Consider the following 21,516-nt stretch of genomic DNA (forward strand, 5'->3'; position numbering starts at 1 on the left):
AGCCCATTTCTACAGGTGCATTCACGCACTGCAAACATTGAAAGTTGTAGCGTATGTAGATCACGAGCAATCTAGAGTGTATGCCATGCAGTGTGACCATGTTTCCAATTATATTCACCCCCTTAAAAACTCAATAAACCGCCATGCACCCTACAGTTCTATGACTATCTCACGGCTACTCACATTGATCGCTCGTGAATTCAAACCGAAGTCCGCCGCGGTAGCAATTCCATTAACGGGTGACTGTCATTTGCCCACGATAACAACCAATCCCCTGACTGAATACGTTCTGAGTTTGCAGTTTCACTAATGTGTAAAGTGACTCAGGATTGGAGCTCTTGAACACCACGCCCAATTTAGTGCGTCGCACAGGATTGTGAAGTGCAGATTGGCTGTGGAGTCCATGTGTACCTTTTTTACAGTCCGTGGGACCGCCAATCGTGGAGTGAACGGTATTTGGCTGGAGTCCTACCGTACCGTAGGATGACAGCCTGGCTTGTACTCGGTCGACCATGTTAGGCTGCTGTCGCCTGTCGTTCTGCATTGAAAATGAGGACAGGAGGTAGTGGGAAGAGGAGAGACGTCGACAGCGCGGTGTTAGACTAATAGTGAGCGGTGGTTGGACCTCGTCAATGGCTATTAACGGCTGACTCTTTTGGTCTTAGCTTCTGGGGTTCAGGCTGTGCATGAGAGCTATCAGTTGCTCGGCCAGGACCGTTGTGCTTTACAGGGCGGCAGTTGCCTATTGGTCATGTGTTATTATTCCGCTGTCCGTGTGCCGCGGTGCTCCCGGCTGGCGAGAAGCAGGTAGGGTGAGAGGCGGAGCCCTGTCCGGGGAGTTCCCTGCACCGGCATGTCACAGCCGGGGAGGCACGGAGCAGAGGCGGCAAGGAGACCGCAGGGTGTAGGGATGCTTTTTAACTCCCAGTCCTACATTGACTATTGACAAGAGATCAAGGTGGCATGTCTGACCACAGGCCACGTGTGTGCTGGAAAAACAGGAACGCATCATCTCTTTACAATGCAGGAGGCACTTTTACCTCACAAGAAGGGGGAGTGACGTTTGCCAATTGACTGGAACGTTAATACAGAAGTGAAAGGGAAAAAATTATTTACGGTATAAAGTACCCCCTGCTGGAGTGCTTGTTTTTAGTTTGTTTGTCCGTCATCCACAGTGTACCGCTACATCCGCCCCGCCGCTTTGCCCGACACCGGCAGCTACTGCTCAGGATTAAAATGAACATCCAGCCACTGACTAATCAAAATCAAATTTGCATCTTCAGAACATTCCTGTCCCAAAGGACACATACCTTTGCAGCACAAAGTTCCGCTTAAAACCTGCAGTAAAATTTGAGCCTTTTGTTCCCCGTGTTTTTCTTCCTCTCTGTGAATTGTTTGTGATGTTCACGTATTTAAAAAGTTGTTTTTTATGCTTAAGAAACAATTTGAAAACGTGTGTTTTGTTAGTGGTTAGTGAACACTGCCATTTTACCTAGAAGTTTTTTTTCACAATAGGGCAAAGGGGATGCTAGGGTACGTGAGGCACATGTTTTGAAACCTGAAGCCGTAACAATCAATATACCACTCTATCTGTTTACTTTAAGCTCCACCAGAGCCGTCAGGTCTGTTTACGTTCCACCAACAAGAGCAAGGGTGACTCAGGCATGGCATTAACAAGGGGCTCCGAGCGCTAGATATTCAGATTTTGCAGGCAAACTCTGCCACACTTTTTACTGTATTTAATGTTACATGTTGCCCCCAGAGGGATAACAGACCTCTTTGCTGGTCATAGTAGATATTGCTCATGAAATGCAGGTTTTAATATATACTGCTGTGAGTTTTACAGCACTGAGGTTTTATAATGCTTTCCAAATTTAAAGATCATCCCCCATGGCACGTGACCACCTTGACGTGGAGACTGATTTGGAGCGGGGGTAGGGGGGGGGGGGTGCTTGTCATGCAGCTCAAAGATTTGGGTCTGGAAGGCCCAGAGACAGGTGATAATGTATTTGAAGGGGATGATGAGTGTGTTAGGCATTACTTCGTAGTGTCCTTATGCTTAATCCTGTATTGTTTGAATGCAATCAAAGGAGTCCTTGTTTTGTAGAAACGTTGCTTTATTAGTGTGGATAAAAGCGTGAACAGCCGACACGTGTTTCGCCCCTATGGCGAATTGCGCCAGGGCTTTTTCAAGGCTATTTACAAAATTATCTGTTCTGTCAAATTCTTCATTTTGTACATATTATGTTTCAACATTTGGTCCGGTTGATAAGTTTTATGGGGTTAAATCCCTGGTGTGCTCCGGCGGGTCTCCCGGTTCTCCTACCGCGTTCACGGGTGATAATGGACTTCCACAGATGAGCGGAGTTATGCAATCCTAGAGATAGACAGAATTGTCTCTGTACCCAGTGACGCTTGAAGTCCAGTTTGCGCATGATACAAAAATCGTCAGCTTGCGAGTGTCATTATTTGACTGATTAATTATTTGTTGAGCGCTCCTAGATTAAGGTACACGGTATCCTGTCTCAAAATACCGTAACGCAGACTGTCAGAGTGCTGGGGAATATTTTATGGCCTGTGAACGTGGCAAGCCAAAATGATGGAAGGCTTTGCTTTGTACAAGGTTGCACAGGTGTCACCGGACACTGATGCTTGCAAATGTGCATTGCATTCTCTCTGTCATGCTATAGAGAATTACAGGGTTCTGTGTGTGGGGGAATCAGATTCCTCTCTTTGCAGTTTGCCTTTAGAGCCTCTACCAATGTGCATCCACATCGCCTCTCACTTGCCTGATCTGCATTCACAAAGACTTTGGCCTACAGTCTGGTCCCAATAAACTCCAGTGCCTGAGCTGGTTGAAACATTATCAGGAGTGCTTCTTCGTGCCGTAGCCCTGGCATGATCTGATCATGAGGTGCTTTGATTTGTGGCGCGTCCTAAAACAAATGCAGATGCCCGAGAGCTAAGGTTAGTTCTGGGTATCTCAGGGAGTATGCACTTGGCAGCGTAGCCAGTACTTTGATTCAGGTTCCCTCAGGTCCACAGACCTAGCTGTATTTTACAGTTGAGGCAATACGGAGTTCCAGGGAAAGAGTAAGCCTGACTGATCCTACCACACTAGAAACCAAATCTGGGTAGCGACTCTTGCTGGAAGCACTGCTGAACCTAGACCCTCTCAGTACCGCAGTCCGGTCCTAGGTGACTTTTTTCTCTGATCTGCTTTGTTTTTGCATTCATCCGCTTAACAGTACTCAAGTTCGTTTAAGGTGTGACTCCTGTCTTAGATCTAAATCAGGGTGTGTGAAAAGCTCCTCCTTTTCACTGCTGTAAAAGTTTACTGGAGAGTGTGGTAAAATCACTTCATTTTCTTATACTACTGGCTGTTGCCTGGCGATGAGGGCTCTGTGTCTCAGAATTGGTAGTTGATTTTTTAACTTTTACACACCCAAAGTAGGATAGTTATCAGTGTCTTTGCACCAGTAACTGGTGCTTCACATGGACTTTGAGAAGTCCTCGCTTCTCAACTGGAAGATATTATTGTCAGCGACTGGTCCTTATTTGTCGGTACCTTTCCACGTTTGGCACTGGAGAATATGTGCTGCTGTGACCAACCAGGAGAAGGTCAGTGGGGAGGAAAGACCAGCAGGGAAAGGAGGTGATAGCCAGGAAGAGCTGCACCGGGCCCTGCTGACTGCCTCTGGGTGTGTGTGTGGCTGGCTCTGGGTGTGTGTGTGTGTGGTAGTAATTGCTGTCTGCTGAGCTCGTCCGTAGGGTACAATAGGTCTCACATTTGCGAGAGATTAAGCTAATGGCAATGTAAATGACAATGCCATTTATTTATCTGTTTTCAAAACCAACTCATAAATACAAATTTTGTCATTTACAATGCCAATAGCTCAAACTTTTCCAAAGGCGAAACCATTGCATTGTAAATGCTTGTTTCCTGTGTTCTCATAATGTTTTGTACATATATTTTTATCCCTCCTACTAAATCCGGTTGAGATATTGTTCTGAAAATACACTCTAAACAGGGAGCACAGCACACTGACTGGAGCGTGTTCACCAGTATTCTTGTAGACTTGGACTCCTTCTTAAGGGGGAATAAGGACCTGGGCATGCCCGTTAATTTTGCAGTGAAAATATCGATGAAGAGGTGACCTCTATGTTGGAGAGTCTAGGGTTGGGGAAAATAGGTAATATGAGTTATCTGTCCTATTACATGTATCATTGCTGATATAAAAGACCCTTAAATGTGATCTTTGAAGCATAAGAAGTGGTAAACAAAAACCAACAAACTCACTCAATTCTCTGTCAGAGAACAGCACTTTTATCCACATTAATCAGACCAGCAAGCGAGAAACAAGAAGATGAGCCCTGAGCACAATGAGTAGCACGAGAGCGGAGTATGAACTTGCAGAAGATAGAGATGCTCATCCAGGGCCTCATGTCGCTAATCAGCAAGACGGAAAGCGGACAGAATATATATTCCACTGACCAATGATCGTTAAACGAAGGTTTCAAAATAGGGGGCATATAAAATTATCGCCCTACCACAACTAATCTTACTGGAGACAACAAAATAAACTACATCAGCAGGTATATAAAAAAAATTTAAAAAAATAAACAAATCGGGAAAAAAAAAAGAATTTCTACTAAACTCCCAAACGATAAAGGTAAAAAGGTGATTTAGAAAAGGTACAATCATACAGTGAAAACTATAAATAGGATAAAAAGGGAGGACAACACATGCCACCATGCTAGTGAGTTTACGTATGGACAAAAGACATTAATTATAAACAGCTAGAAATTGCTACAAGTTTTTAAATCCCCAAGGAAAGTGATCAGAAACAAAATGTAAAGTTGGACTTCGGCACCTGTAAGAGTACTCAATAATTCACTCTCAATGCAAACACCTACATGGGTTCAAGACAGATGCAGCTTTGTAGCCGGGTTTTTAAAATTGAACGCAAAGGGAAGAAAATTCCGCCCTCTGAATAGGGCATTATATTGTTGAGCAAACTCCTGCATCGCGGAACTTGCACCTCTTCACTCCCGCATACTACACTTCCCAGCAGCCTCCACCACTGGGAGGAGACCTGCTGCCTGGTTTCCCGTCACAGCCTGCATTATATTGCTGAGCCAACTCCTGAATCGCTGGACGCGGGCTTGAGGCGATCGGTCGAGGCTCGGGTCAAGGGCAGGCCAATCCACATCGATCTGAGCCATGAAGAGGCTGAGCTGGGCCATCCCAGTTTTGTTGTAATTATCAGGGAAGTCATCTCATCCTCCCTCTTTTCTGTGCCTAGCTTTAACCGTCTGCCTGCCCGGCACCAGTCTTGCTCAGCAGCTAGCTGCCCTGCTGCACTCCCCCAGCAACCTCGGCCCACTATGCATGCCCTTTTCTGTCTGCCTGCCTTCCTTCTGGACCGACCTTGCCTGCTTTGCCCCCGTCCTGCCTCTTGCCCCATTGCCCTGCAGAACCACCGCTGCCCCACCACCTGACCCCACGAGTCACTAGTCCCCCTCTCTCTAGCTTCCTGCCCCTTCAACATGCCAGGTACTGCCATCCGTGGAGGTCCACCGCAACTCCCTTAGTCCCCCTTCACCAAGTGCCGGGATTCCCTCCGGCAAGGAGACAGTAATGTGACCATGCAGCAATCGTACGCAGAGGACTCGCCGAGCATGCGCCACGAGCATGCCACTGCTTCACCTTGGACAAACTTCGAGCCCTGCACGCCATGATAACAACAACTGCGCCCACGCCTCTCCCAATGGCCCTTTTACCTGCTGGAACTGCCTCTTCACCTGCATCATCGAGGATACAACCCATGCCACGCCCATCAGCCACACTACGTTGCACACTCCCACCAACAAGGCTAAAACCAACACCTCCGGAAAGATCCGCTGCTTGCTGATCAACACAAGGTCATTCGGAAAACACGCTACAGAAATCTGGGACACCATCACGACTCACGGCCCAGACACTGTCTTCATCACAGAGACTTGGCTGAATCCTGCATCTGCTCCAGACATTACTACAGCCACCTCCGATGGATACAAGAGCGCACACCAGGACCGATCCAACAGAAATTGCAGTGGCATCGGCATAGTCTACAAAGCGAACCTCAAATACTCTACCACCACAGACAACTCCGCCCCCTTCATGGAGCACCTCAACTTCCAACCCCGAACAAACAGCAAAAACACCATCAGAGACACCCTTGCCTCCAGACCTGTAGGACCCCGCCTTGCCTTCACCAATGCCATCCCCGACTTAATCGCCTCTATCACCATCAACTTGAATCTGCACATCTTCCTAGGCGAACTCAACTTCCACCTTGAGAACATGGACGACGCCAGCAAGGCCGACCTCCTAGAAAGTATGGCCAACCTCGGACTCAAACAGCTGGTCACCAATCCCACCCACACCGCAGGACACACGCTCAACCCAACCTTCCTAACCTGCAACAAAGTAAAATACACCCTCACCGAGAAGCTCACCCTGACCGACTACCACTGCTTCGACTTTGTCACCTCGGAACCTCCCAACTCCCCAGCTGCCATCAGTGACACAGCATAGCTGGGCTAACGTCTCAGAGCAACGATGAAGCAATGCCCTCAACTCTTGCCTATCCATCACCACCGAGGGCACAGAACAAGAGGCGGACAATTAAGCAAACTGGATCACGCAAGCGCTGACGAAGGCGCACCCAGGAAACCCACCAACCCAAAGAAACAAACAACACCCCAACTTGTTCACGGCAGAACTGAAAAAACAGAAACATGACTGCAGGCAGAAGGAAAGAAGATGACACACCAGCAAGACTCTAGAAGACCGAAAACACTTCAAAGACACCCTCAACCGTTAACACCACCTCCTGAAGAACTGCAAGAAGACCACCCTAGCCATGCGCATCAAGGACAGCTCCAAAACTACAAGGAACTTTTCAACATAGTCAAGAAGTTCACCAACCCTTGGCATACGAAAACAACATCAAACCCTCGCAAGCTCTCTGTGACACACTCTCTGACTTTTTTCACAACAAAATCAACACCATGTACCAAGACTTCACACCCCAACCCCCGCCGAGGACTGTATTAACCGCATCACGCTGACCCACACCAACTCATCTCATGGATCACCCTCACCAAGAAGGAAATGGCGTCCATCATGGGATCCATCTACACCAGAGCCCAGCAGACCCCTGCCCACACCATACTTTCAACCTCGGCAATTAACCCATCAGCAAAGAACTCACTAAGGTTCTAAACTCCACTATTACCACGGCTCACTTCTCCCAGAAATTGAAACATGCCGACCTGAAGCCACTGCTGAAGAAACCATCCTTGGACTGAGGAGAACCTAAGAACTACCTCTTCCTGCTCCCTTTCCCAGCTAAGGTCATTGAGAAAGGCATCAACATCCAGCTCACTAGACATCTGGAGAACCACAACCTTCTTGAGCCCTCCCAATCCAGCTTCAGCGTGAACCACAGCACCGAGCTAGCCCTAGTTGCAGCCACAGATGACATCAGAATGCTGCTAGACCATGGAGAAACAGCAGCCCTCATGCTCCTCGACCTCTCAGCAGCTTTCAACACCATATCACACCATACACAGATCAACAGACACCACCAGATTGGATTTAAGGAGCAGACCTCAAGTGGACTGTATCCCTCATTCACAGGAAGAATGCAGGCGGCCATCCTCCCTCTGTACTCCTCGCTCCCTAAGAACATCAGCTGTGGTGCCCCTCAAGGCTCATTCCTCAGACCAACACTCTTCAACGTATACATGACAGCCCAGGCCAACACCATCAAGAGCCATGGACTCAACATCATCTCCTTCGCCAACAACACCCAACTCATCCTCTCCTTGACCAACGATTATCAAGGACAAGTTCCAAAGATGCATGAAAGAGTGGCTGAACGGATGAACAACAAACTCAACACTGACAAGACAGAAGAACTCATGTTCAAGAAAAGCAAGGATACCACCTGGAACAACGAATGGTGGCCACCTGAGCTGGGCCCAATGCCTAGACCCACCGAACACGCTCACAACCTCAGCATCATCCTCGACCACCAGCTATCTATGAAAAAGCAGGTCAGGGCTATCTCTTTCGCTTGCTTCCTCACCCTCACCCTCACGGTCAGGAAGGTTCAGATGGCTCCCATTCGACGCCAGGCCAACAGTCACACAAGCTCTTGTCACCAGCAGATTAGACTACAGCAACTCCCTCTACGTATAAATGACCACCCAACTCATGACGAAACTCCAAACTATCCAGAACACTATATATATAGGATTTGAGGAGCGCATGATGACCCGAAGGCATCCCAGTCCTGGATCAGAGAGGTGCACTTTACAGAATGGGATGGCAAAAAGGGAAGACAACTATTTGAAGAGCCAAATTTCGAGGGCTTTTTCGAAAGCGTAGTTCTTTATCTGTTGCTTGAATAGCTAGGGGGAGAGAGTTCCAGAGCTTGGCTGAATTCGAGCTGGAAAATCGTCCTCTACTTCCGGCTCATTTAACACTGGGGACTGTAGCCAGATAGAGATTTGAAGATCAAAGAGATATACTGGGGATGTAGGCGCAAGCTAATTGGCATAGAATAGGTGGGACTTTGCTTCATTTCTATTCTGTGCAATATGGGGAGCCAGTGAAGGTCTTGCAAGCCCTGTCTGACTGACTGCGATCTTGAGATCCAAAGTATTGTGCGTGCGGCCGCATTTTGCATGACTTGTAGTTCCCGTGTAACTACTTTAGGAGTAACACAGCAGCCAAACTCATCCTCAACCTACCCAGACTGGCGTACATCACCCCTCACCTCAGGAAACTCCACTGGTTAGCAAGCACAAAGAGATGCCAATTCAAGCTGCTCACCAACGCTTACAAGGCATTACACAACAAAGGACCAGTGTAAGTCAACAACCAAATTAATTTCCACCAACCTACCAGGAGACTCCGCTCGAAAGCCCTCTCCCTAGCAGCCAATCAACGCATCCACTGGGCCAACAGTGGAAGCCACTCCTTCTCCCACCTAGCAGCTAAGGCCTGGAACAACCTTCTTTCTGCACCTCAGAGCCTCATAATTGCTCCATCAGTTCAGAAAGGACCTCAATACCTGGATGTGCAACCAATAGGATAACAGGCAGAATGAGCGTGATCTCCCAGCACCTCGAAATCCTCATGGGTGATGTAGCCGCGCTTTACAAATCCTGATTTATTAAATAGGTGAAAGATTCTCTTCTTGTTTAAAGAAATTCCAAGTTTGAAAGATATCAGTTCAAAAGATCTAAACTCAGTGAGATTTATGACTACTGAAGAGGGAAGGGATGTGACTAAAGTGTAGTTCACATCACAATTTGTTGCAAACATAACCTGCAAAGCCGGGGAGAAATTGAACACATTGTGCTTAACAATAAGTCTGGGAAGTGAAGTTCACCCTCTGAACTATTGGGACATTGACACAACATAGCAGTCGGATGGAAAACTAAAGGAAAAGAAAAATATTTATCCTGGCAGTGAGAGTCACTGCAATACTGTGTCACGGCCTATTGTAAATCAAGAGAATGTGTGTATAGTTTTAACCAAGCTAGATTTCTAAATGAGGGATCACTAAGTTGTTTTGAGGTAAATAACAGTTACTCTCTTCTTATGATCATGTTGATGCGGAATCCCAGCCGAATTCCGATTCTTCCACATATGTCTTAAAATACTCACTCAACCTAAATTTTTGCATTCGTAATATATATAGTTTTCTGCAATGTGTAAAAAGGGGGTAGATTTAAGAATCTGTTAAACAGATATATAATTTTTTGCAGGAGACTTGGTGGCGATAGAACCCAAGTATCAACAGTTTTTTTTATCTATATGTAAACCAGGTCATACTTGTGAAGTCGAGAGATTATGTGGGGGTCTCCTTACATTCATTTCCACAAGGACAATAAGTAATGTTAGAAAGACTGAAGTGGAATTTGAGTGGTTACAAATAATAAATGTTGATATGCAAAAACATAAGGATTGTAGGATAAATGTAATTTTAGTGAACATATACCTACATGAAGAATCAAGTCTGATCGATTTTAGGAGGAAATTTGAAATCTGCTGTCCGAGCTGCAGTCAGAATTCCTGGATGGCATAGTGATCATTGCAGGTGACTACAAGCTGAAAATCGATCAGTGGAAAGTAGATGATTTATTACACGAAATTCTTGAAATGTTTAATATCTCGAGCAGAGTTTTCCTGATGGTGCCGCCTTCAAATGATGGAAGTATTATGTGTGACTGGTTAGGCATAAATGGAGTAATAACCCTAAATGGTTGCTTCGAACTGGATAATCCGACAAGAGAAACTTTCCAGTTTGGGTCTCACCATTGCCCTATTATTCACATGTTTGTTTCATATGATATTTTAAAATGTTTTCATGATTTTAAGGTAAGCAGCATGAAGGTAGTAATCGTTGGGCACTACATACTAAAAGAAGCAGCTGCAGTGATAATATGCTATTACAAGGAATGGATTTTCCAAGAAGATTAAAAACTGGTATTGGTTCAAGGTAGCTCTAGGTTGTGAATAAACTACAATTCATTTACGACCCCTGTAGCAATTTTTCCACCTATAAAGATAAATTGCCCTGGTTTGCCTCCCTTACTAAGAACGACTTTGAATGTTACAAACACAGACTAGCTTTGTTAGTACCAAGATGCAATTCCAGTCTAGAACTCCATAAGTAGAGCAGTTTGACCAAGATTGCAGGGAACGGAAAAAGTACTTCGAAAAACACAGGTTGAGAACAGGAAATGCTGAAGAGCTGTACATTTAGATCAAAAACTAGAGCTGACAAAGCATTATAAGAACCTCATCAGACTCAAGAAAGTCAATGTCATTTTATAATCAAAAATGGAATGAAATGTTGGGGATGATACAGATGGTAGGCCAGAAAACAATTTGGACACTGGTAAGTAACATATCTGGTACACATGTAGTGTATTTGACACATATGATAAATGAAGAAGATTGGGTTTCACATGTACCAAATGTATAGGGCTCCACCTCCTTAAACTCACCTGTAAATAAGTATAAAATAGATAAAGAGATAACCAAGAATTGGACTGGGCTAGAAATGGATTCCTCCGGTCGCCTCACTAAAAAGATCCATATATGAAATGGATTGTGCAATGGGTGTGTTCTAGCTCCCACTCTTTTTACTTTATAGGGGGCTGATTGGCCCACTTCATTAAATACTAAAAGTCCCTTTTCAACAAAAAAGGTGCCTATATACCTTGCTTAATGTACGCTGATGACATTGTTATATTAGATTACACACAAAGGGTCTTGAGAAGAAACTTGCCATCTAAACAGAATACTTCAGTAAGGTACATTTCTTAAAGCTAGATATGGAAAAAACAAAAGGGTAGTTTTTTAGACAAAATTTAGTTCGTTTGTAGACAGGACACCATTAGAACACTCTAGAATATACAAATATTTAGGAAAGCTCTTTTCCACAGATGTAAATTGGAATGAATACATAAAAACGATTAAATCCACAGCCTTTTTATAGTCAAGTTCCCTTGTGAAGGTGAACTCCATATATAAAGATCTGTCACTCTTACCGCTTCTTGAAGCATTTTTGCGCAAAACCCCACCTTTAGCACTTTACAGATTGGAAATATTCTGGGTAGAAGGAAGTGATATTTTAGACCCTTTAGACAGTGGTTAATGAAAAAGAATATTAAACCTACCAAAAGGTTCATTGATCTAAAGCAAACGCTGTGGAATTAAATTATTGTTGTGGTGGTCACATATAGTTAGAACATTTTTTAAAACAATTTTTAAATAAACTCCCATTAGATGGTGAAGTAAATACATTATCCTAGATCTACTGGCTAGAAGCATAATGTAGTGAACTTAAATGTGCAAGGGCACTTTTGAAATAAAATGTTATTAAGCAGTATTTTTTGTCCTCATGGGCTTTTGACAGCTGGGACACATTTCCACTTAAAGAGTCACTAAATGACAGAGTGTTAACGTTGTCTTTGCAAAATGATGTGACCTATTTATCCCAAAAACCCTCTGTAAGGTTAACACTGCAGACCGTGAGAAATTCTGATGTGTTTTCCGTTTTTATTAGCTAGACCCTACACGTTGTCACAACATCTTTAAGTGCAGAATAGGATGTAACCCCATATTGAGGGTTCCGTGTGTGGCTGTAAAAATTAAAGAATGGGAAGGTTTTTGTGTATGCCCGTTGAATAGGAAATGTACGTTACTCATGTATTAATTGATTGTCCTTTAGTTTGAAATGTGTGCTGTGAATTTTTAAAACCCTCGTTTTTAACATATGAATATACATGAGATATAATGCCATTAGTTTGTTATACAATATGTAATTATTCGATGTTATCGTTGGATTGGGACATTGTATTGGGACGCTCCTTATGATTTGTGAGAATTTGGGATAATCTTGATATGTGGTGATGAGACATTTTTTAGATGGAGTATTGGTTTTATGGTAAATTGTCCTAATAAAACATATTTTACTACTACTACTTAACAACGAGCATGCTTGGGAGCGAGGCAGCCTTCAGAAATGAAGCTGGGCTTGGTAATATTTCCCTATTGCCAGGTTTGCTTGTTAATCTATCCTAAAGGTTATAAGTAACATGAACATCACATGGTGAAGAAGCTTAGATTTCTTACCTGTAACTGTTGTTCTCCCCTATGTGTATCTTCCCTCTTTTGTCATTCACAACTAATTATCCGAACATCTTCTAAGTACGAGAAATAGATTATCTCTCATGGAACTTCCAACAGAACTAAAAGACTGGTGCAGGGTATAGTGAGTGCTTGAGGTTATGGATCTTAAAGGGTCAGCACCGAATTATCTGTGTAACCGCATTATGCGTGGTTTGACTCAAATGGGACTTCAAACTTTTTATATTTTTGTTTTTCAAAGCTTACAATGTGTCCTGAGACTAAAAGATATTTCCAAAAATATTGTGAGATTCCATTGGACCTGCTGAAAACTGCTGTTGCTAATGATGAAGATACCTTTGATGGAGAACCACAATCACAGATAGTAAATCATAATATTCTAGTTACAGTCCTGAGACTTCCCAACAATCCCAGTGTGAGGATCTTGAAGCACATGGACAACCCGAGTTAAAGGTTTTGTGAGATTGAAAGGAGCTTGCACTGCCATCGAGGACTTTAGACTCTAGTAACCCTGATCAGTCACCTTTCACGGTACTAGTCAGTGCTTAATCTGTAGCCGTGGTGGCATAGGTACTCCTTTTTGGGGTCGTGGGCCTGCCTGCATCAGACGACTCTGAGCAACAAAGAGAATGGCAGAGAAGGGAGAAAGGATGAAGAGAAAGAAAGGAAAACTGTTACCAAGAGAGAAAACAGGAAAGAAAAAGAACCTTCAATAGTGAGATAAAGAGACAGTAAATGTAGTCTGGTGGAAGAAAGCGGCATGAGATGGAATCAAGATGAGACAGCTTTGGTATTCAACAACCCCGGCCCTCAGAAATGCTAGAGGTGGGTTCCTAAGAGTAGATGTGGAATGCTGCAATTAAAAAATTCTTTTTTTTTTACAACTTAAGGACCCATTACCCAAAAACATCTATAGGAACGTTGAACTCACAAGATGCACTACATAAAAAGCAAACTGTAGCCTCCTGAGTTGTTCATGGTGTCAGCAAAGTTACACCACTCACTGATTTTGGCCCTACATGTAAAAACAGATACAGAGTAATTTTGCCCCTGCTCCCCTCTGTTCCGCCATAGTACCTTTCCAACAGGCAGCATATACAGCAAGGCTTGGAATCCGAACCAGGCCAGGAGAATCAGCAGGGTATTGGGGTTCCAGAGGGAGTCGGGAGCAGGCAGAGGTCCTGGAAGGCTCAGAACACTCGCTTGTTCTGTACCACAGGTCAGAAGGAGGTAGAACACGGTGCTGGGCATGATGAACAGAAGTACAGCAGCTCCTGCAAGGTAACGGAATAAAAGTTATACGGCGTTTTTCCATATAGAATGCACAATAAAGCCTGGAGAGAGTCAGGGTTGCAACATAAATGAAGGGAAAGAACCGTAACCCTGGATCATTTAAGAAAGATAGTGACTGTTTATATGAGTGTTGCTCGTAATGTTGCAAGAGTTGTGACGGAAGTTGTAAGACACTATATATCTATGTAAATTAATAATGCATCCACTGTATCACCTACTACACCGTTATGGTAGGTAAACATTATACTATTCTTTATTCCACATTTACTTACCCAATGTTAGGTCGATATAGTGCATGCCAATTATTTTGTGCTATATAATAGATACTAATGAGGAACGTATACTGTGACAGATGATACTCAGAGCCAAGGGAATATCATTATTGTATCTTTCTTGGGCTTTCAACCAGGATCAGGGCTCTTTTGCTTCCCTGCTAGGTTTTTGCTTTCAAAATACCTATATACATACACAGACAGCGGGTGATATATAGCTTGGACCTTGGAAGTGCAAATTAAGGAGTGCTTTGTGGAAGCCCTAAAACAGAAGGACAAGGTAATTACACCATTCGGATTTGTATACCTCTTCATGTGGAACATAGCCTGGGGGAGGAAAAAGGCTGTCAACGGCTGTGTTCTGGCACTGTGTAACCACAGCACCCAGACAATGTCCGGGAAAAGGGAACCAGAGTCACGGGGTCCTGGGAGTAGGCGGCCTCCAAAAGAAACTGTTAAACACAAAAGAGCCCCTCCCAGTGGGTTGTAGCTAGTGCTAGTTAATTAGTGAGTGCTGGCATCTCACAAAAAGATAAGGACTGGTCTCACACACCACCTGGTGTCATGCTTCATCATTGACCAGTCCTAGCCCTCTAAAAATTTTGTTTGATAATGGGCGGGCATACACCTGATGGCAGGGATACACTTATAAACTAAGTGGGGGCCTAAGACAAAAGGTGCCGTTAAAAAGCCATTATATATGTCAAATTAAGTGTTAATAGTGCTTTAATAGTGCTGGCATCTATATGGTGATTAAAATCAAGTGATGGGGATATTATTGTCCCTTTACCGATATTAATGAGGTTGACATGTTTCTGCCAGTGACCCAGTGGACATGACCCACACTTAGGGCTTTAGATACAAGCCAGACCGCGGTGGAGAGTGATCTTCGTCACCCTACCCAGTGGAAAACCTCTAACCAGAGGTTGGTAAGAGTGGAGCCCGCATTTTGATTTTCACGTTTAGGTACTAATGAATGCCACGGACCCCACTGGCAGAAACATGTCGACATCATTGATATATATTTTGTGTTTAATTGTGTTCTGGCACTGCCACATGGAAAGACAGTCTGGAGGGGTTCGTGGAAGTACAAATAGTAAATGAGGCAATTTATGTTGGTTCTCTTTTACTTTACTACAGTAAATCGAGACTGAAGATGGTCTAGGGGTATGTGGAGGGGAGTAAGCCAAGTCTTGTGAACTAATAAATCATATGGGGCGGCACCTAAGGCGGAGGAGCGTCGACCCACTGCTCTCACAGCAGTGAAAAAAAGAAAAATATTAAATGATATATACATTTTTTTTATCATTTTATTTTTCGTACCTACAGGGCTATGCTAGGGCGGGCGGGGCTGGTTTCACAGTGAGGAGTGATTTGTGCACAGAAAGTGCAGATTCGTTTTTGGTGGGCCGTCTTGGGCCGGCCAAACAGTTATGCGCACTTTGCATGTTCTCCACCGACTGTATTGCTCGGATGGAGCACATGCACAGGCTCCCACTCCCTGTCCGAGATCTGAACATAGCACTCAGACCAATCACTGCACTGCTGTGACAGCAGCGTCATGATTGGCTTAGGGGAGCTTGTGGTCCTCCTGCTTCTGGGCTCGTAGTCAGGAAAAGAGTGGAGAGACGACGAATGAGAGACAGCAGAAGAGGTACACGTTTAAAAATATATATATATTTTGTTGTTTTCAACCCTCCCCATCCCTGAATAAATGAATGTCAAATGTTGGTGTGGGAAGACTAGGCCCTATCCAATAAGTGCCTGATGGTAGGAGAGGGCTGAGACACGCCTATGTCTGGACTGCATACGACACAGCCCAAAACAATTGGAGGGTTGGAGGAGGGTGGAAAATACTCCTATCTGGTGGGGCACACTCTCGGTCTGAGCTGTACAAAGCAAAAGGTCAGCATTGCAGGATAATAACGGGGATTCCCTAAATCTTGGCTCCACACACAACACCCATTGAAGGTCACGTGTCAGGGAGACAGCTTGGCCATCTCTGCTGTCTAGGCTGCGTGTGGAACAGATGAATAATTCCCTGTGGAGTAGTAGGAGGGAATACTATAGAAAGCTGATGGCAAACATGCCTCTTACCCAAAGCACCACCAAACTCCCTCTCCTTAGTTTGCGGTACTCTGTATTTGCCCGACATGGCCCCAGCTCTTAAAAGGGTGGAGGTGAATAGACGGCTGGTACTGCAAGAGGTATCCGGGACAGTTTTCTTGTGCTAGTCAATAGTTCGGAAGGAACTGATAACACTCTAGTGCCGTCTGCTGTGTCCTGGTTGGCTTTAGCAGATAGTATGGTATCTTGTGATTAGGTTGGATGGAGGCTGGATCCCGCAGGGTTAGTTGTTCGGTTCTTCTCTTCAGTCTCAGTCGCGACTATCGGAGCAAAGATGTCCTTAGGCTTTTCTCTGTGGGCGCTGGAGACCTATGGAGGATCCTGTTGATTTAGAAACTCTCACTGGGTGCAGTTCTTGATCGACTTTGGTTGTTCACACGTGTTGGGCGATACATGGGCCCTCTTCTTTTCTACGAGGAGCGTCACAAAGGCAACACCGCCTTAAGAAGAACTTCTGATTGTGCAGCAGTGCCTTGGTCTCGACTTTGGCAAAGTCTTGTGTCCTCTTCCAGCCACCTGTGAAGTGGAAGAAGAAATGGTTCAAATCTATGAGCTTGATTCACAGAGCATTTGCTTTTCTTATTCTTGTAGTACTCTTGGCTTAATCTTGGAGTTCAGAAGTACTCCAAGACTTAGTTACACCTACTCACAACAAAATCTTTGTCAGGTCCTATGATCTCTGTGCAGCACTTTATTCCAGTGTTATCTAGGCGATGCATGGCTGTGCTCTTGTGCGTTGTTATTCTACATTTTCCACATAACAATATTATCGTGTTTTAGGCTACACTTTTATGGTGACCTTGTAGCACACTAAATGTCCCGCGTATACCGTGTCATATTTTACTCATCCCACCAACAGCAGCATCATACACTCAAGTGTGACCTTAATTTCCATACACTTACATAGAGTGTAGTATCTCCCCAGTGTGTGCTTCACAAATGTCCTCACTAGAGGCCTCATGCACTTTCTATGGGTATACCTCATCATTTGCTTCACTGTCAAGTCTAGCTGTTGGGCCTGATTCACAAAAAGATCGTAAAGTACACTCGGAGGTTAATGACTTTGCGTGGATATAGATTATGGACCTGATTTCGAGTTTGAAGCACAAGTTACTCCCAGTGGCAACTGGCGGTGAGGCACAGTATTAGCCAAGAGTTCACCCCATTTTTTCAAAATTTGCCTCACTCATACTCACATTTACTCTCTTCCCCCTTACTCAATCTAACGCGTTCTTAATTATACTCACTCCCTCTCACTGTTACACACAAATGTACTCATACTCACTGGTTCTCTTTCTCACTTTCTAACGCACACACACTCATTTACTCTGGGCACTGGTGCAACTGCATTCTGCTTCCCCATTGGTAGCTGTACCCCTCACTCACTTCTAGTCCCCCTGACAACCTTCAATGAATCACTCGTTTTAGCACAATCACACTCCTTCACTCACTCCCTCCCTCGTACTTACTTTCACCAATTCATACACACTCACTCAGATTCCAACTCACTTTCACTCTCATTGACACTCTCAAACACACTCACATACTTTCACTAAATCCCATTCATTCTTAATCACTCACAAAAACATACGCTCGCACAGAGAAACAACATGGCTTGTTTTACTTACCTTGCCTACTTAGCTGGCAACTCGGAGGCTCTATTGCAGCAGCAGAACAGGGATCTGGTGCTGGGCATTGGAACCAGCAAGCCATGATTCCAAAAGGAGGAGTCAGACAGAGCAGAAATGGCAGGTTTGAAAAGGGGAAGACCTACCACAATCCCTCTTCCAGCCTCTTGATAGGACTGGACGCACAGCCCTTCAAGAAGCTGGGAAAGTTCAGGGGGTCCTGCCCCTGCTGCTTTGTGTGTTTCATTTTATTGGCTTCAGGGATACACTGATGTGCACCCTGACAGACACATTTTAGCAGATTGACTGTGCTGTCTGAGGCATGTGCAGTAGGTCTGCTAAATAAAATGGATTATGCCCGTGTGAGGGCACTGTAGTTGAACTACACCCTTCAGACATGCGCAACCCAGACATACCACTACAGTGTTGTGGTTTAACAGCATTCAGTAGCTGGATCATGCTTCAGCCCCTTCAGGCCCCTCCTCCTCCAGTCACCAGGAACACGGAGACGAGGCAAAGACGAGGAACACTTGTGTTTTCATGAACGCTCCTAAATTGAATATTAATAATAATAATAATAATAATAATAATAATAATAATAATAATAATAATAATAATAATAATAATAATAATATGAGCATTTGTAAAGCGGCTGGTTATACCAACTGGTGTTTCCCAGGCTGTGATGAGAGGCAGAATACAGAGAACCTGACAACAGAAGAACCTGGACAATTCAAGCGACCCTACATGCGCTGAAAAAGAGGAGTTTTCAGGTCTTTCCTAAACTTAACCTCGGAGACCTCTAACCTAAGACTCAGAGGAAGTTTGTTCCAGTTCTGAGGAGCCAGGTGGCGAAACGACCGGCCCCCCCATCCTAGCCTTCTGGACCTTGGGAACAAGTAGCAAGCCCGTCCGACAGGATCTAAGTAGCCTTGTGGAAGCCTAGCGGGTGATCAGGTCAGCCAGGTATGCGGCACCCATTCCCTGGGAGTTGCGATGACAAACGCAAAGTCCCTTAAACAGCACCCGTTCCCTACTGGGAAGCCAATGAAGGGTCGCCAGAGCCTTCCTTGAGGAGGCCCGCCTCGGTTGCATGAGGACCAGCCGCGCTGCTGCATTCTGTAGACATTGAAGTCTATTCAGACATTCCGCCTTGGCGCCCAGGTACAGTATATTTCCGTAATCAAGGCGAGACGTCACAAGGGCGTGTACCATAGTCTTCCTAGCTGGAACAGGCAGAAAGTCCAGAGTTTTACGAAGGCCCTTAAGACCCCAAACAGATCCCCACCACCCGCCTAGTTTGGTATTCGAAGGAGAGCTTGGGATTGAGCCACACACCCAGGTTCTTCACCTGATCGCTAGGCGACGGAGTAGGTCCCAGACTCTGGGGCAATCAAGCTGATGACCACACTGACGAGGCTCTCCCCACGACAAGCAGCTCTGTCTTATTTCCATTCAACTTCAGGCAGTTATTAGCCAACCAAGATGCTAGTTCTTGCAAGCATGCCACGAAGTTGACGGCTGCAGAGTCCTGTTCCTGAGTCAGGGAGACCACCATTTGCGTGTCATCAGCATAGGACACGACCCTGATCCCGAAGCCATCCGCTATCTTAGCTAGAGGTGTCACATAAAGATTAAACAGGGTCGGGCTTAGGGCCGAACCTTACGGCACTGCCTGTTTTAGCTTGATAATTTTAGAGTAATCGGAGCCTTGCCTCACCTGGAAACTGCGCTACGACAAGAAGGATTTCATCCACATCAGTGCAGGGCCTGAGACACCGCCTTTATTCAGACACTGGAGCAAGGTGTGATGGGCCACAGTGTCAAAGGCGGCGCTTAAGTCCAACAGTATTAAGGCCGCTGTCTGCCTGGCATCCGCACATTGCCTGATAGTTTGCGTGACAAAGAGTAGTGCCGATTCTATTGAGTGCATGGCACGAAAGCCCAACTGGGAGAAATGTAGAAGATGGTGTTTCTCAACATGCTGAATTAAACAAATAGAGGAGTACCACCAAAAGAAAACCAGAAGATTTCCTAATGGGGTGTTTTGACTGACAAAAGGGAAGGATTCATCCTTTTGTAAAAAAAAACCCTCACTCACCAGCCTAGTGGTGACATGCTTCATCATCGGGGTCCACCCTGGTGGCCTAGCGTCACCAGGGTGTGCTTCAACACCTGAAGTACAGTGGAGCAGGTTGTGAATGTAAGTGCAAAAAAAGGTGTTAAAAATTGTCCTGGTTTAACTTATAGAAAATATGAATTTTATTTTAAAGCAACTGGACAATATTAAAAAAGGGGGTGAGATACTGAGAGGGAAGTTACGGCCAGAGTATCTCTATATGTGTATTGGTCAACATGTTTCTACCTTACATGGGAAGTACCAGGTATTCATCAGGACCATGAACAAGGAAATGGACGGTATGTACCCCCTAAAAGGCACACCCTATCCTAGATCCTCGTGTACCTATTAGCAAAAATCGCTAATGGTGAAATGCTCGGTCAAAAGTGGTTGAGCATGTATAGTAAAAAGCAAAAGACCTGTGGAGAAGAGAGAAAACAAACAAATATCAGGCGTGATCAGTCTTACAAGCCTGTTACGTCGTGCTGTGTCTCTGTGCTTTCATACTTCATGCCACTGTCACTAGGAAAGCTTCGCGTGATTGAAACATGCTAATCAGATGTCCGTGAAGGGCTTATTGTTGTGCCAGGACATGTATGCTTATCAAGAGGTGCGTGCTAAATTGCATGCACTATGTTTATTGCAATCTCACTCATTCTTGTAAATACATAGAGGCGCGATATTGTATTCTGTTCACCCCGCTATGGTGGTCGGGATAATCGTTGTGCAAAGTTTGCCCGTAAACATAAATGACACACAAGGACTAACAAACAAACAATGAATGACGAGACTACCCCCTGCCCGCCGAAGCATTTGACAACATAATAGGAGTAAGCCTCTCCCCACCATGAATTACCTGTGTGCCTCTTAAATGTTACTTGTTTGTTAGTCCTTGTGTGTCATTTATGTTTACGGGCAAACTTTGCACAACGATTATCCCGACCACCATAGAGTGGTGAACAGAATACAATATTGCGCCTCTATGCATTTACAAGAATGAGTGAGATTGCGATAAACATAGTGCATGCGATTGAGAACGTACCTCTTGATAAGCATACATGTCCTGGCACAACAATAAGCCCTTCACGGACATCTGATTAGCACGTTTCAATCACGCGAAGCTTTCGAAGTGACAGTGGCATGAAGTATGAAAGCACAGAGACACAGCAGGACGTAACAGGCTTGTAAGACTGATCACGCCTGATATTTGTTTTCTCTCTTCTCCACAGGTCTTTTGCTTTTTACTATACATGCTCAATCACTTTTGACCGAGCATTTCACAATTAGCGATTTTTGCTAATAGATACACGAGGATCTAGGATAGGGTGTGCCTTTTAGGGGGTACATACCGTCCAT

The 21,516-nt window shown here is 44.7% G+C and overlaps 1 protein-coding gene across 1 annotated transcript in view; it reads right to left on the reverse strand.

The window, feature by feature from the left end:
* The window catches only part of TM7SF2 (transmembrane 7 superfamily member 2), a 93,394-nt gene that overhangs the window by 58,628 nt on the left and 13,250 nt on the right, over positions 1-21,516 (reverse strand). Inside the window, exons 2-3 of the mRNA XM_086938504.1 lie at positions 16,384-16,929; positions 13,799-13,995 (exon numbers count right to left, since the gene is read on the reverse strand). Of these exons, the coding sequence (XP_086794630.1) occupies positions 13,799-13,995; positions 16,384-16,441 (255 nt within the window). The 5' untranslated portion in view covers positions 16,442-16,929. The remainder of the gene's footprint in view (positions 1-13,798; positions 13,996-16,383; positions 16,930-21,516) is intronic.

Source organism: Lissotriton vulgaris, chromosome 9, assembly GCF_964263255.1.
Source record: "Lissotriton vulgaris chromosome 9, aLisVul1.2, whole genome shotgun sequence".
Classification (NCBI taxonomy): domain Eukaryota; kingdom Metazoa; phylum Chordata; class Amphibia; order Caudata; family Salamandridae; genus Lissotriton; species Lissotriton vulgaris.